This window comes from Branchiostoma belcheri, unplaced genomic scaffold (assembly GCF_001625305.1).
Source record: "Branchiostoma belcheri isolate BF01 breed outbred unplaced genomic scaffold, Haploidv18h27 scaffold68, whole genome shotgun sequence".
NCBI classification, from domain to species: domain Eukaryota; kingdom Metazoa; phylum Chordata; class Leptocardii; order Amphioxiformes; family Branchiostomatidae; genus Branchiostoma; species Branchiostoma belcheri.
In genome coordinates, this window is record NW_017804331.1 from 782,253 (window position 1) to 799,773 (window position 17,521).

Here is a 17,521-nt window from a genome sequence, read left to right on the forward strand (position 1 = left end):
TTTCTTCCTAGTTGTTACAGTTTTCCCATCTATCATTGCAGTGGTTTGATTAAAAGTTCAAAATTCAATGTTTAAATTTTAACCTAGCCTTTTGTGTTGACTTCATGGCTCATTCCGTAGCATTTAAGCCTATAATAGGATGCCTAGACCTGTTTTTATTTTTATTTTTTTTCGCCCTGTCGCTTCATATTTTTTCTGAAAAAATCCGAGAACCAACAAATTAAATTGGTGTGGCCTTAACAGCAAATACCATAGAATAAAACTGGTCCACTAAAATTAAATCTGGTCCAAGCAGGTCAACCTCATAAAAGGAGCATTTACTTTACATCTTTATTCTTTACAGCTACTCGGTAGTGTCAATGAGTGAAAAAAAATTTGTTGTAGTTTTTCTCATTTCATCTTGACAAACATGTTAATTTAATCAGAGTAGTGATGGCAGTGGTCCTAAACATTCTTCTTCAAACAAAATCAGCCCTTCTGAAATGTAGGTCCCTAGAGCATGTAGGCAGAACGTACTGCACCTGCGCAAAACCCATAATGTATTGTGCATAGCACTTTGGCAGAACGTCTCATATAAGCTTGTATTTGCTCATATAAGGTTAACATTCCGACAGTAGTTTTCAAATGTTATGTCGGAAAAAATATCCTCTGCAACAGGCAAAATTCTGATGCAACGTTGACCAAAAATCCAACGAAAACCGCGAAAATCCAGGGTTCTGCGCAGGCGCAGTACGTTCTGCCGACGTGCTGGTCCCTAGACCGCTGGATGGGACATGTGCCTCAGTCTATACCAATGTGTCTGTCACCATCACACATTGCCCATGTGATTGTGAACTACATAGTACATGAAATACAAATCTTGATGAAAATGTTCCAACCCAGCCAATTTGCCTGGAAAACTACCAGTATCGCGTTTGAAACAAGAGGTATACATGTAACGTTGCATCTCTGACATAATCTCCACCATCAAGGTAAAACCGCATCACGTGCATTCCATACTTTCTTGGCACCAATAGAAACTGCTGTGCTGTGTAAACCGTAACTCTCACGAGATCACTGATTGGTCATTAATTTATCCTGATGAAGGCGGCAGTGGTCGCTGAAATTTGAAAATTTGATCTCAGTCTGTATAATTGTGTGTTGCCGGAATAAAGTTCAACATTTTACTATGATTACTACCAACACAGATGAACTTTCAGGAGAAACTGCTGCAGACTTCACTTGTCGGTGAGTCTAAACTTGGCTATAAGTGGGAGGTGATCAGAAGGGTGGTCTTTATTGGGCAAACTTCCCTCCTTTTCCAGGTCCTTGTCTGACGGTAAACAAAGTCTAGACAGCAGCTTCAGTTTTCCGTCCCTGTACTTGGGCCTTTGTCTCCTTCCGTGGCCGACGTGTTCTCCATCAAGTGTCGTCTCGAAGTGCCTGGCCGTGTAGAAGATGTAGTCTACAGTACAGTTCGCGCGTCCGTGGTGCGTGGTGGCCTCCGGCTGGTGGTCTGCGGTGTAGTGGGAGTACACAGAGCGCAGGTTGAACGGATGGTGCAGGCAGCTGGAGAAAGGAGGCGGGGGAGACACCGATGGCAAGACGTTCTGACAGCCACCGTCTGCCGGCGCTACTGTCTCACCAGGAGTTGGGAAACTGTCAGAAGATACTGTAACTGAGGGTTGGTCTAGTTCCACAACATGACTTCCGTACTCTGCCTCAGTTTTTACTGGATCTGGCCCGTCGTCGGGGTTTGATTGTGCGTCTGAGCTGACAGACAGAGGAGAGGGCGTGGGTGCATCGTCGTCACACTGTGCAGGTTCTTCACTGGATGCCTGTCGTACTGCAGCTGATGTAGGAGTCACAGAAACACCTGTGGCACAAACAAGGTCAAGTCTAGCCTCTACCAGGCTTTGGGAAGCAGCTGGAAAGAGTATAATTTGTACTCTCCAACCAGAGGTTTGGGCTTATTTTAGGTATGTTTGGTATCGGCTTTTTTATCAGGGTTTCTATTTTGCACTGGAATTTTTTTGTACGCCAATCCAACCTCTGCTTACATGCCAGGGGAGCGGCAATCTGTACTCTTCAGCAGACCTACTCCCCTGGCATGTTATTTGTATATTTGGTCAATTTCTACTCTTTCCAGCCAGTTCCCAAACCTGGTATTAGGTTAGATTATGTCAACATCATCATTGTACTCTATAAAAGAAAGTAGTGCATGTATAGGCATTTCGTCGGTAAGACCATGAAACTGAAAGTACTTCTACACCATGTACTTATTCTTGGTTTTGCGCTTAGAGCTACCAGGTACTACCTTTCTACAATTACTATAATCAGTACAAAAGATCTGGTAGCACACATGATAACTACATGATAACTACCATTTTGAAATGCCAATGTATATGGACAAATACAATTAAAATTTGAGCACACTCTATACGCATATGTACAAAAGTAGACTGCATATTAAGCCGTCTAGACCATGTTGTACCTTTCTCCGCATCCCGTAACATGGCTGGAAAGAGTAGAAATTGGCCAAATGAAATTCCGGTAGACAGATAACATGTCAGGGGAGCGGCGAGCTGTACTCTTTAGCGGACAAGCTCCCCTGGCGTGTTATCTGTCCATTTGGACAGTTTCTACTCTTTCCAGCTGCTTATGAAGCCTGGTAGAGGTTACGTTTAAAAGTTAACATTACCAATGTACAAAAGATAGTACGCGGTAGCACACAATTACATGAGAACTACCATATTTTCAAATGCCAATGTATCTATGTATGAAACCAAATACATTTGTACAATTAAAACTTGAGCACACTCTATCAGTCTATATACATTGTGTATGGGTATATATACGAAGTTTGGTGTGTTATGCCAAAGGGCGGTTATACCGGCTATACAGATACAGAAGCTGGTGTGTTATGCCGAAGGGCGGTTATACTGGCTATACAGATACAGAAGCTGGTGTGTTATGCCGAAGGGCAGTTATACCAGCTATACAGATACAGAAGCTGGTGTGTTACACTGAAGGGAGGTTATACCGGCTATACAGATACAGAAGCTGGTGTGTTATGCCGAAGGGCGGTTTTACCGGCTATACAGATACAGAAGCTGGTGTGTTATGCCGAAGGGCGGTTATACCAGCTATACAGATACAGAAGCTAGTGTGTTACGCCTTAGGGCGGTTATACCGGCTATACAGATACAGAAGCTGGTGTGTTACACCAAAGGGCAGTTATACCGGCTATACAGATACAGAAGCTGGTGTGTTACGCCAAAGGGCAGTTATACCTGCTATACAGATACAGAAGCTGGTGTGTTACACCAAAGGGCGGTCATACCGGCTATACAGATACAGAAGCTGGTGTGTTACGCTGAAGTGCGGTTATACCGGCTATACAGATACAGAAGCTGGTGTGTTACACTGAAGGGTGGTTATACCAGCTATACAGATACAGAAGCTGGTGTTTAATGCCGAAGGGCGGTTATACCGGCTATACAGATACAGAAGCTGGTGTGTTACGCCGAAGGGCGGTTATACCAGCTATACAGATACCGAAGCTGGTGTGTTATGCCGAAGGGTGGTTATACCAGCTATACAGATACAGAAGCTGGTGTGTAATGCCGAAGGGCGGTTATACCGGCTATACAGATACAGAAGCTGGTGTGTAATGCCGAAGGGCGGTTATACCGGCTATACAGATACAGATACAGAAGCTGGTGTGTTACGCCGAAGGGCGGTTATACCGGCTATACAGATACAGAAGCTGGTGTGTTACACTGAAGGGTGGTTGTACCGGCTATACAGATACAGAAACTATACAGGCCATGACGTACCTTTCTCGGCGTCCCGTAACATGGCCAGCTGTCTCCTCTCTAACACCGCCTGGTGGTACTGGCAGTGGTCGGTAATGCCGACCAGCGGTGGCCACAGCGGGGGACGCATCCAGTTCCTGTATCGGGACGGCGAGCTCTGCCCCGAGATCTCGGACCTTTCACACAATAATGATAAATATATGGTTTACTTGTCATTCTTTGCTTGTACAGAATGGCAGGTCCCTGGTAATTGGGACAAATATCGACTTCAGACAACCTTTCACCCTTTGCTGACGTCACACGTGGGAAAAATCACGTGTCCACAGCATTTGGGTCAGATAGCTGAGGAAGACTGAGTGATTCAGTCAAAAATTTCTGGTGAGTCAAATTTTGAGTTGGAGAAAAGTTTAAGTTTTTTCATAATGTAATTTACCAACTCAGATGAACTTTCATGCTAATGTATCAAACAGACCTCTCGTAGTCGCCGTACACGAGCCGCCCGGCGTTCACGAACTGGTAGAGCGGCGAGAAGGGCGCGCTGTTCAAATCTCCGCACAGAACGACGGGGTGACCCCTGACCTTGCCGTCCCAGTACCTGACCTTCAATCAATCAATCAATCAAAAATGGTTTATTGATAAAATCAAGAACATTGCAGCATAAAGCTGAATTACGTTCAAAGACGTACATCCTGTTTTAAAAACATTAACGACTGCACAATCTTGGAGTCAAGATGTGGTAATAGAGTTACACATTAAAAATATTTACACGATATTACATACATTTAGCATAGTGAAATTCAAATTTTGGTCATTCACATTAGTACTGTACATTTCAACATTACATTAAACTATTTCGTATACAAATTGCACAAGAGAGGCATTTACAGAGTTAGGAGCAGTATCATTCCATTTCGTTCAACAGCCTTAAGAGGGACGGTAGAGGGCTGTTGTTACATTTTGTTGTACGTGTGATGGGGAGAGTCCGTTTTGTAGAGTTTCTGACCTTGGGGTCGAACGCCAGCTGGTCGACCTCGGCCAGCAGAACTCCGAGCTGAGACAGCTTGACGTCGCCCCGCCGGTTGTTGAACAGGAGGTGGGTGTTGGCGACGCACAGGTTGGTGTGGATCCTCCGTTTGTTGCCGTGTCCAGTTTTGGGCTTCAGGAGAGCGACGACGGCCACATTGTCCCTGTCCAGCACCTCGGTACCTGGTCGGTTCAAGTTCAAGTTTGTGTTTAAAGTTAAAACTTTTGGTCCAACACAAAAAGTTCTCTCACCCAGAGCTTTCGACCAATCACTCTGGTCTTCCTCAGTAGACTGACCCAGTGAAGCTTGTCATGTGGCTTCTTTGAAGTGTGATGTCAACACTGGGTCAAAGGTATCTGGTAGACGATGTCGGCCCCCGTCGCGGTTCAATGTAGGGTGATGGGCCCTGATGTATATGACTGGTCGAAAGCTCTAGGTGAGAGAACTTTTTGTGTTGGACCAAAGGTTTTAACTTTAAACATGTAACTACCAACACAGATGAACTTTCATGATAGTACAAGTTCAAGTTTATTTATTTTACCAGGGAATACCTCAGATCCATTGATCCTGGGCACATACATTAAAACATACATTCATAAAAATTACAAATTGAACCCAACAATATACAAAAATGGTACAAACATGTACATATACAACACAGTCACATTATAAAGTGGGATCCTTTGTCTTCCTCTGTCTTCAAAAAAGAAGTCAAACCCAGAAGTTTTTACCAGTAGTTTCTTATTTTTAGTAGTTATCAGTAGTTCTATATGTACTAATTGTCTGTTTTTATACCATGTTTCTTCTGTTTCTGCAATTAGCCCTCGGGCAAGAATTTGCGATAAACAATTAATTACAGGCACATTTAGTTCATTTTCCAAGTTCAGTTCTCTCCACTAGTCAACAGTCTGTTTTTTTGACGTTGACGTCAGCATTTAGAAGTACCTGGTCGGTAGTACTCCACCAGGCGGTGCTTCACCAGGGTAAACTTGCAGGTCCGGTAGAAGGTGGCGCAACCGTCCGGCTTGTCTCCCGTCCTTTTCTTGTACAGCCCCTCGTAACCTGTGAGGAAGTACATTAATTTTGATATTGTATTATGATCAAGATTGAACTGTGATTGTGTTGGAAATCACAATTCAATCTTGATCATAATGACTTCTACCAACACAGATGAACTTCCAAGATAACATTTGATATCGTGTTTGGGACGTTTGGGATTGTGTTATCGCAGTTCTCCAGTCAGAGGCTCTGAGGAAGGTGTCTGATAGACACTGAAACTTAAGCTAGCCTTATGACAATACTGGTTATGTAAAAGAAAACTCCTATATCCTATACTGTACAAACATGATGAAACTATTTTCCGAAGGAAGTACATTGTTTTTTTTACACAAATCATGCCTTTCTGTAGCATTTAAAACATGAACCGTTTAACCCCGAAAATAATTGTATCAGGTTGGTAGAACATAGAATATTGGAGTTTTCTTTTACACAACCAGTGACATCTCTCAGTTGTGCAGTAATTACGTTTCGCTGCCCATCAGACACTTTCCTCAGAGCCTCTGACTGGAGATTCTGTTCGTCTTGGGATTGTGGGATTCAGGTAAGCAGGTGAGAGACATTACTGGTTGTGTAAAAGAAAACTCCAATATTCTGTGAACTCTTCTATGCCTTTGTGAACTTGATGTTATTCAAGAATTTTGCATCCCAAGACATGTTTCACAATTGTATGTCGTGTTTCAAGAGAAGGATAATCATTGTGCTACAAAATGAAGCTGTAAAAACCGACCTAGCTTCTGCAGTTCAGGCAGGAAGAAGTCGTGATAATGGCTCTCCTGGACCTCCTGTAGGCACAAAACCTGCAGGAAACACCAGGCAGCATCCAACATGGTGAGAACAGAATTAAGTTTGCCACACACAAGCAAATATTGTAACATACCTCTTGTATTTTGTATGTTTCTGTTATTATTAAAGAATTTCAGTAGAACATGTGACGCACGTGAATTTTTAGGTACAGGTACATGTACAGGTCCGGACCTGGACCTTAACCTCTGTACCTGTACCTGATGTTACGAAAAGGTACGCAGCCCTAGCGGGGAGTACTTCCTTATTGTTGTGCCCAGGGTCTAGAACATGGATTTTGAAGACTCACATCCACGTTGTAATGCTGGAACTCCTGCAGCAGCTTCTCCTTCCTGACGTCCCATTTCAGCCCCTCCTGGTCGGCACAGTCCAGGTACAGGTACCAGTTAGCCATCAGAAGCTCCTGGGCCAGAACGTTGTAGGACATCACCGAGAAGTCAAACCCTGGACCGGGTTTCCTCTTGTGGTGTCCGTGGCTGTGGGCGGGAGTGTGGTACCAGCCTCGGGTTAGCGGGCTGGCGTCAGGGCTACTGGCTGGGTGAAAGAGAACAAAACCATAAACGTAAGGGTTACAAAAATGAAAAAGTCAATTCTCGTCCCTACATGTAGCTAAGAACAGGGCCAGAGGCTAGTCTTTCAGTGCTAGATGATGCACTGTGCAGTTCTCCTGGCTACTGGATAAATTATGCGATACTGTAAGCATCAGGGTTACAAAAATTCAAATTTCATTACACAAAAGGAAAAAAGTTAATCAAGCAAGAGGATAGATTTTGAAAACTGTCAGATGTTTCTAGTAGCATCCACTACTTTTTGTCAGTGACTGTCACTGCCGAAAAGTAGCGGATACTACTTCAAAAGTTATTGAAATATGTCTTGAGTCTTCAAAATCTATCCAGTTGCTTGAGTACTGGTAACTGTTTTGTTGTGTATCCCATTGTCTGGTGATACAGATATCCCAGGGCTCAAAATTCATTTTTGGGAATAGGTGCACCGTGCACTGGTGCACCCAACCTCAAAAATTGGGTGCACAAAAATATTTTGGGTGCACCATATAAAATGAAATAAATATAATGTCAGCAAAAACTAAATACGTTTCATTTCTGAAGAAAATTACTACAACAATAATTACATTATTTTTCTGACACTTGGATGTTAAGAACACGCTGTATCCTAATACATTTAACATCTTTTTTATTCTTTAAATACGAAAACCCAAGAAAATATTTGGGTGCACGAGTGCACCTACAGAAATAAATTGGGTGCACAGCTCCAAATTTGGGTGTGCACACTAAGGTGCACATGCACCCGGTATTTCCAGCCCTGTATAGTATCCTCTCTAGCAAACTGTACCATGTTTTTTCTCCCCCCTCTCTGACAGACCAGTAGGTTCTTGCTGATCTGGTGAAGCTTGTCCCTTGTTCTGTGCATCTCCAGAGGAGTTGACGCGAGCTCGCTTGTTCTGAGGTGCCTCCGTGTGGGGATGTCCTCCTGATGGCTTGCCAGGTCCTGCCAAATAACAAGTGGTATCAAATTTATTACAGTCCGCATTCATAATCATATCAAAAACTTTCAATACAACACTGATACCTTAAATTCATGAATACTCAATACTGAATCTTAGGAAGATGAGGTAACTTGAGCATCTTCTTTGCAGGGTCAATGACCTTCTACTACTACTAGCCCGGTGCCATCAAGGAGGTTGCCATCTGTTTGTGATGATCGGTTGCCATCTGTTTGTGATGATCCTGTCAATAACAGAATATATTGCACTACTGAAAGAATCACACATTTAAGTTTGCACTATTGACGGGTCAATAGATAAATAACATGCTGTTGTTGACAGGGTGATCCTGTCAATAGCATCAGGATTTCTCGAGACCATCTCTGATAATTTGGCTTCCTGTGAAAATTATTTCGGTTGGTGTCAACAAGGAGGTCTCTTTTAAACCTCCTTGGGGTCAACTGCACCGGTTATATTAAACTGTGAATGGATAGCACGCATTGACATGACTTCGACAGTCCTACTCATCATCATGTCCTAGGAAGCTCACCCCTGTCGCCAGTGTCCCCCGTGTGATGACCACCCTCCTGTCGTTGTGTCTTCTTCGACGGACTGTTCCTCCCTTTCCGCCCCTCCCCTCCTCCCTTGCCCTTGAACTTGAAGTCCCCTCCTCCCCCTGCCGCACGTTGGACCCAGCCTTGGGGCAGGAACTTGCTGAAAGAAGGAACGCCAGATTTGGAGGGCACCGATGGTGGAGGGCGGTTCACCTTCGGCTGTTCTCCGTCTTCGCAGTCAGATGTTTGTGGGGACGTCCTCTCTTGGGCAGACATGTTCAGGAAACTACTAGTAGTAGTACAGAGCGAGTTACGTTCTGGTAAAAGCGATCCCTGTACTGGATATAACGTTAGAATCTTGCCAGGTGATGTTGTAGTTGCATACGAGTGATGAAAAGTAGTCAGATAATATGATGATGATGACAACTGTCTCTGGGAACTTCGCCCAAGCCGGGCGGCCAGTCTGATCATCCGCCGAACCGTGGTCACCAAACAGGAGATCGGGTCAACAAAACTGACGACAACCCCGTCACTCATGAAGGTATTAATATACGATCTTTGGCGCGAAAATTGCGCCAGATAACCCACATATTATGATTCACATCTTCTAGTTTTACCGCGTGAACTCCAAGTTGAGTGCACCCAAACAGTTACCGCAAACACATGGCTGTCGTAAATCCTGTGGAACCTGCCGCAAAACGGCAACTATTGTTTTCTTGGGGTAAACCATTCAACAAAGGAAGCCAGTTTTCTTTATAGTTTAAAAAATTACCATCAATTCGCCCATACAGAATATGTTTAAGTATAGAATGATAGATAGTTCACATAAATTTATTCTGAGCAAATGTAGTTTGAAAGTTTACACTTCTGCAAGTGATTAAAAAAGTGGAACCTTCCACATTCTCTCCAGTGAGAGACCACCATCGATTGTTATGCAACATAAACAGGCCCGGGCAAGAAGTCAGCGAGATTCAAAATTATCAAAGCATTTCTGCGGAATGCCCCCAGTTTTCCTCGCCCTCCGAAGACTGTAGGACCGGATCAGAGATGTGCGACTCGGACCTGGTGCTAGCCCTGCAGTTACAGGAGCAGTTTGACAGAGAAATGGCGGAAAATGTGGCGTCGTCTGACGGCGAAGGCGGGCCTTTAGTTCTCGCTGCCGGTACGAGTAGAGTAGAGTAGAGTTAGGGGTTTGGTGGTCTTCGGCTGTTTTCTGATTAGCCCAGTTCTAAAAACGAGGGTAATTAAACCAGGCCGGCTATGTTGTCTATATGCAATCAGAAAATAGCACGTAAAAACTCCCAAAGACTAGGTAACAGTTACGAGTAGCCGTTCAAAAAACATAATTTTTTTTTTTTTTGCAGGCGGGCCTGTTGTCGTCCCCGGTTCGGGTAGCGGTTGTCCTCCGCCCGGGGCCCGGTCGCTGTCGATCGTGGACCAGTCGTGGGAGCTGACCGACCCGAACCCGAACGTGCACGCCCTGTTCCTGGAGTTCAACGCCACGTACTTCTGGGGCAAGCTGGACTGTGTGGAAGTCAAATGGAGCCCGAGAATGACATTGTAAACATTCTAAAAATAATACTCGTAGTTATTCCAACTTGCATAACGTTGACGTTAACTCATAAATTATGTTTACTACTCGAGTTATGCAAGTATGAATTATACAAAATTATGTAGAACTACAGCAGATTTTCCTAAACTTCATAGATGTAATTTGTTAGAATATGAAGTTCTTTTTTTGCTTACAATTGAATTACATTCTAAAAATAGTAAAATTTCTCATTAGTCCTTTATTTATTACATAACTTGCATAACTCATTTTCCCTTATACTTACTCGAGTTACACAAGTAATTGATATACAAATTCAGAAAGCTTGAAATTTGTTAGAAGATGGAGTCATTTTGTGCTACTGCATTTGATATAAAAAAGCAGTAAGATTCCATTTTGAAATTGTAAAATAATAATAATTTGTCTCCATAGCCTATTTTGATCTAACAGTGAAATGTTATATCATTATGCTGCATGGTCATATCATACATTCAGACTTTCATGTACACATTTATGCCTGCACCAAGCCGAAGGCTTGAGGTTAGAGTTAGACTAACTTTTCTCCTGGTCTATTGTACTACTTTTGTAGATGTGCAGGTTTGTGCTGTTACGAGGGAAGAGGCGGTCTGTGCTGTATCAAGTTGAGTCTCCCGCTTCTCAAGCTCCGACCCAGGAAGGATTTGGTAGAAACACTGCTGGTAAGAACATGGGCGATAGGCTACCGAGTTTCTGTTGAGATGTACTAAGTTATGAACACAGGTTACAGCCTGGGTACCATCCGGATTTTTGCTCCGCCACGCTCGAAAAAGTGGCGGAGCGAAAATCCGGATGGTACCCAGCTAGAACACACGTACACAGTGCACTCTGTACAATGAACCATACATGTAATACACTGGGTACTTTGTCCCCTCAATCATACTATAAAATGCACACTGGGTACTTGAGCCACTTAGCAATGTCAGCAACCCATCAGCAACCCAACCTTCATTTTCATTTTGCATATTATGTGCAACTGAGTTGCCACATGAAAATATGGCTACTAGGACTACACCTATCAATTTGTTAAACTCCACCGTATGAATCTTGATTATAACAAGTGTAAACTAAGAGAAACCCTTGAAGGAGAAGAGCAGGGACTGTCTCGTAAGACAAGGACATCTGTGAGAGACTCTCTTGTAGATGTCCTTGTCTTAGAGAAACCATAGAAAGTGTCTTCTGGAAGTAGTGTTATTCATTTAAGAGGCAGCACACTGATAGATTAACATTTAAATACGAGGCCAAGCAGGATACATACCACAAGCTTGTTCTTCTTTAATTTGTTCCATAACTCTCTGTTACTCTTGTCTCCTGTGTAGCATGAGATGATCCACGCCCTGCTCTTCGTAACACACAACAACAAGGTGGGTGGGACATTCCTACATACTTCACTCCTGATCATTCAACATCAGTGAATGACTTAACATACATTAGCAGCAAATGGTGCATACCGGTTCACTGGACTTGGATCCGGACTTGTAAAAATGTTTAGGTTCAAGTCCAAAAAAACCTAAAAGTCAAGAACCGAGTCCGGACTTACTACCATGAAAGACCATTTCACATACCCCTTTTCTTTCCAATCCACCTAAAACCTTCCAAAATCTTTGCTGCAAAATGAAGAAAACATAATCAAGCCATTGGGCATCGTCAAGTGTCGGCCTCCATGTTATGTGGCCAAAGTTTCACCCAGACAACATTGTAAGGTTGCCAACATGCAATTTTGTATATGCCATGGGTTTAGGTCTGGACTTACAAGTCCGGAACTGAACCTAAACCTCTGGACTTGAATCCAGACCTGAACCTAAAATTGGGTTTAGGTATGCAGCACTAATTCCTACATGTACATACTTCACTCCTGATCATTCAACATCAGTGAATGACTTAACATACATTAGCAGCAAATGTTCTTACCGTTACAATTAGATAATGATTAGAAGTCATCAACAAGAAGCAAACATATGATATTCAAAGATACATATCCTTTTCTACAATACTATTATAGGTTTAAAAGAAACTGGGTGTTTTATACATTTTTTTTTTAAACCAAATTTAACGTCATTTTTCCCCAACCGGGGGTTAGACGTGCTTGCACCAGGTACAAGTCTTTTTTTGAAGCAAGATTTTTATGACTGGATGCTCTTCCTAACACCAACCCAAACCCTAGTAGGGCCCAGGAACCCTCTAACTGAGGGGGGAAATGTGTGTTAAGTGCCTTTCCCAAGGGCACAACGTCTTGGTGGAACCCTCTAACTGAGGGGGGAAATGTGTGTTAAGTGCCTTTCCCAAGGGCACAACGTCTTGGTACATGTCCGGACATGTCTGGGTCCAACCCTGGGGATTGAACCTGGGTCTTCTTGCTTGACAGTCGGATGCTCTATCCACTACACCACACAGATGCCATGTATTAAGCAAATAACAGAATGTTTTTCAATGTCCGTTTTCTCAACAGGACCACGATGCACATGGCCCAGAGTTCCATAAACACATGCACAGGATTAACAAACAGGCAGGAACAAACATCTCTGTGAGTTAACTTATTTATTGAACATTGCGACATTTTATTTATCAGAGTTGACTTTACCTTTAAGTCTTAGTATGACTGTAAGAGTGAGTATGTTTATCTTTCCTTTGTTTACCGGTAGTTTGTAATGAAAACTTGTCTCTGTAACTTACAAAACTTACTATAAATTTACATACCAGAAGAAAGAAATTCAGCCCTCTGTACTACAGTACACGTCTTTGCCTTTTTTTCCTACTGAGCAGCATTCCTTACATCTTTACTACCAAATGCTGACTGTCAGTCTGTATTCCCTTCCTGGTAGGTTTAGTTCAGTTTATTACGATACCCTTTAGCCCGTTTACCACAACTTCCCTGACGAGGTCAGGGCTGGAAATACCGGGTGCATGTGCACCTTAGTGCACCCAAATTTGGAGCTGTACACCCAATTTTTTTCTATGGGTTCACCAGTGCACCCAAATATTTTCGTAGGTTTAGGTATGTAAAGATGTTGAAAGTATAGTAGTATACAGTATATTCTGAACATCTAAGTGCCAGACAAATGATAAAATGATTGGTATAGTACCTTTCGTTGGAAATAGTTTTTAATTAGTTTTTGCTGACATTCTATTTATTTCATCTTATATGGTGCACCCCCAAAAAATTTTGTGTACCCAATTTTGTAGGTTGGGTGCACCAGTGCACCTATTCCTAAAAATTAATTTCGAGCCCTGCGAGGTGGACTATAAATTTCCATCCCACAATAAAGAAACTGAGCCCTCTTTACTACAGTACATGTAGTAAAACTACCAAATGATACTAGTAACTGCGTCCCTTCCTCCGTATCTGTATCGATATAGCCGGTATAACCGCCCTTCGGCGTAACACACCAGCTTCGCAGGCACGCGTCGACAGCTGGCTATATCACACCGAACGACTTGTTACACTCAATCTTTGCCCATTTGATTGCAGGAGTTGTTTAAAGCTTTCTAGTGATGATGCCCCAACTATGCGAGTTCCAGGCTACGATAGTTCTGGGGAAATACGAGTTTTTGAATACCTCAATTCTTGGTTGATAACTCTGATATTTGAAGGCATGACCGTTTCTTGTTCTTTTCTGGGCTGGTATCAGATACTTAGTGGTTGGTACGTCCACCAGTTTATTAGTCATTTTGTGCATCATGCAGGTTTACCACAACTTCCATGACGAGGTGGACGCGTACCGGCAGCACTGGTGGCGCTGCGACGGGCCGTGCCAGAAGTGGCGGCCGTACTTCGGGATCGTCCGCCGCGCCATGAACCGTCCGCCGTCCGCCCGGGACCCGTGGTTCGCCGACCACCAGCGCAAGTGCGGCGGGACGTACCACAAGATCAAGGAGCCGGAGGGGTACGGGAACAAGAAGGGGGGGAAGCGGAAGAAGGACCAGGATACTGGAGGAGGAGAAGGTAGCAGTTCCACTACTACCTTAATCTTCAAATCCTTCTTTATAAGTGGGTCGTGTGGCGCAATGGCAGCGTGCGCGACTCGGAATCAAGAGGTCCCGGGTTCGAGTCCTGACATGCCACCGATCTTGTGCCCTTGGGAAAGGCACTTTACACCACTTTCCCCACTTGACTCAAGTGAAAATGAGTATTGTCTGTCCAGTATTTGTGTCTATGTGCGGGACACGACACCAGCAACAGCTGCCTCTACTCCGCGTGTATTGCATTGTTGCAATTTCAGTCAAATCAAAATAAAAAAATCAAGCAGATCCTAGGGTGGCAAAAGACAGTATCATATTTGCCAGGCTGTATCCATTCGTTGGGTGGCGTATTGGACTCTCCCTAGGGAATGGGTACTGCCTGGCCAATTTGATACTGTGTTTTCCACCCTTGGATCTGCTTGAAGATTACTAAGTACTACCTAGAATATTCAGGAAAACAGTTACTCAAGCAACTGGATAGATTTTAAAAACTGTCAGACACCCACTGCTTTTCTTTTTTCCCACTGATATAGGAAAGATCCTTCTTGTTATTTATAGAAGTAGGAGTGGTCATGAATAAGCACAAACATTTTTTTCTCTTCATATTCCAGGAGCCGGTCCAAGCAAGAAGCCGGCCAGTACCACCAGCTATGGTAACATAGAGCTGTTCGCAGGAAAAGGTTTCATCCTCGGAACAAAGTCAGGGTCATCAGCTGCAGGCAAAGGACCGAATTCTACTCAACGTCTTCCTTCTGCAAGTACAAGTACAAGTTCAGGTTCAAGTGCAAGTTCTATAAACAGGACAGGTGGCAGCAGTCAGTCAACAATCAGCAAACCTCCCGCTCTTCCCAGACTCTTAGGTACATCAGCAGACAGTACTTCTAAACCGACTACATCCGTTTTGTCTATTAAGTCTGATAATGTGCTGAATGGACAGCAGAACTCAGGAAGCAGACATAAAGGCAAGCTTACTCCAACCAAAGACGGTGCTGATTCATTACCCAGGCCAACTGGAAGTAGGCAGAAAACCGACAGCTCTAAAAACCTCAAGATCACCGACATGTTCGGTCAGACACAGCCAAAGCAAAAGCAGACAGTGCAGGGACAGGACAAGCCAACATGTTCAGGACTGACTTCAGATGTGCACAGTTCTTCACAGAGTGGTTCTGGTAAGAACGGTGCAGGACACACGAACAGTTCTGATGCTCAAACTGAGGCTTTGGTGAGCTGTCCTGTCTGTGGAGAACAACTTCCAGTGGCAACGATTAATCAGCATCTGGACGTGTGTCTGAACTGATCAGTGCCTTGAATAATACATATTTTAAAATAAAGTTTATCCAAATGGTGCAATTAGATTATGATGATTTTAATCACCCTAATGACATTGTCAGAGCATATACCAGTATCTTGACTTGTGTCTCAACTAAGCAGCATCTTCCTTGAATAGTTTCATCAGGTTGGTAAGACACTGAGTAAAGAGACTCTGTTTACACAACCAAGTCTTGTATTCAGCCGACGTTTCGGTGACCGTCTGTCACCTTCATCAGGGCAATTCTGACTTCACATTGCACAGCAGCACAGGTGTCGCTGCTACAGATGCATTCCCAAATGTACAATATTTACATATCTACACATATGCATGGTAGCAGGGAACTATGTTGTGCCTAGAGGCGGTTTAACATTACCGGTTATGTGAAAACAAACAAATGCGGTTTCCAAACGTGTGCAGTGCAATGTGAACCAGTCAGAACTGCCCTGAGGAAGGTGACAGACGGTCACTGAAACGTCGGCTGAATACAAGACTTGGTTGTGTAAAAAGACTCAGTGACCAACATCTGGACATGTGTCTGAACTGACCAGCATCTGGACTTGTGTCTGAACTAACCAGCATCTGGACTTGTGTCTGAACTGATCAGTGCCTTGACCTGTGTCTTAATAATTGACCAAGACAACTCAGGGATAGACACAGGGACTCATTTTGCTACAGTCTATATTTTTTCAAATAAATCTACTGTCAACAGATAACGTTACATGTACAATGATACACTTTTGAATCAAGTTTGTCTAAGTTTAACTAGATGGTGCAATTAGATAATGATAATTTTAATCACCCTTATGACTTTTAGTGATACATATATCCCACTCTCTGATTATCATTTCTTATGCCATTGTAGAGCATTCATTGATACCCTTGACAAAACTTACAAACTACATTTACTCCTAGTCTTCCCTATAAGTTGTACATTAGACTTATGTTATATTGATAGCACAAATAAATGAAGAAAATTTTTTAAGAAACTACATAAAAATTTACTACATGTTGAGTTCTTTTAAGTGTTAAAGAACTGTAATGTTCTAGATGTAATGTTCGGCATGATCACAAAAGAAGTACGTAAGTGGGAAAGGTGCATGTGTTTTGAGTTGTCAACATTGCAATATTGAGATAGTGTGAATATTAAAGCATTTTTATCTGTGTTGCATGGGTCTTTCTTTATTACAGAATAGATTGTCACTCAGTCACATTCATTCACATTGAAATGGACTGACAATGTTGTTGTTTCAGTTATAAAGTTATATGAGATAAGGTCTAGAAAGAGAGTACCAATAAAGTTGAATGTTATCTTACTTTTGAACATCATTGATTGGTTCCATTGACCTATCTAATGTCATCTGCACATCCTTATATATAACAACCAACTCATCCAAACCACACAAAGTAACTGTCTGTAAAAAATATGTGTTGAGGTATTGAGGTAAAGGTTGTGGTTCAGTTGAGGAAGGTGGCAATAAGTTCTTGGCCCTCCAAGCCTGTTTCAGTTTCTACAAGTTTCTTAAGTGTTATGTTTGGACGTCCAACTCTTCTCTTTGTATCAGGGTTCCAAAATAGAAGCCTACTGGCTGGTTCTTCACTACTATACAGGTACTGGTCTTACCCCATGGCCGGCCAAGCTTAGTCGTCAACATTTAACTATTAACGTTAACGGTACTGTAGTTACATTTGGTAACAAACATTTGGCTAACAATAACATTCTTCACTTCTTTATACCTTTCTATAAATATCTATAATCTGCATTGAATTGAACAGTTCAAAAGCATGAGAAGTTTTGCCATCCTCCGATGAAGCATCTGCAAACTCCATCCCAGCATCATCTGCCATGTCCCTATCCTCCCCCAGTCATCAAATGGTTCACCCCGCATTTTGTAGGTCACATGTCTGTCGTCAATTCTAGATGTCCCTGT

General features: G+C 42.9%; 2 protein-coding genes across 2 annotated transcripts; one reads left to right on the forward strand and one right to left on the reverse strand.

Annotated features, from left to right (window-relative positions):
- Positions 1-826: 826 nt before the first annotated feature.
- On the reverse strand, positions 827-9,425 carry LOC109484068 (protein angel homolog 2-like). Its single transcript, XM_019787278.1, is given in 9 exon segments — positions 827-1,548; positions 3,761-3,973; positions 4,270-4,397; positions 4,801-5,003; positions 5,767-5,883; positions 6,608-6,677; positions 6,971-7,215; positions 8,032-8,187; positions 8,733-9,425. Coding segments are annotated over 9 exon segments (2,004 nt in total). The 5' UTR covers positions 9,274-9,425; the 3' UTR covers positions 827-1,217.
- A 259-nt stretch (positions 9,426-9,684) lies between these two features.
- Positions 9,685-15,810, forward strand: LOC109484076 (sprT-like domain-containing protein Spartan). The gene is made up of 7 exons (XM_019787288.1): positions 9,685-9,898; positions 10,101-10,296; positions 10,875-10,983; positions 11,641-11,685; positions 12,771-12,845; positions 14,006-14,264; positions 14,893-15,810. The coding sequence occupies exons 1-7, from the start codon at positions 9,784-9,786 to the stop codon at positions 15,576-15,578; spliced, it is 1,485 nt and encodes a 494-aa protein (XP_019642847.1). The 5' UTR covers positions 9,685-9,783; the 3' UTR covers positions 15,579-15,810.
- The last annotated feature ends 1,711 nt before the right edge of the window (positions 15,811-17,521 follow it).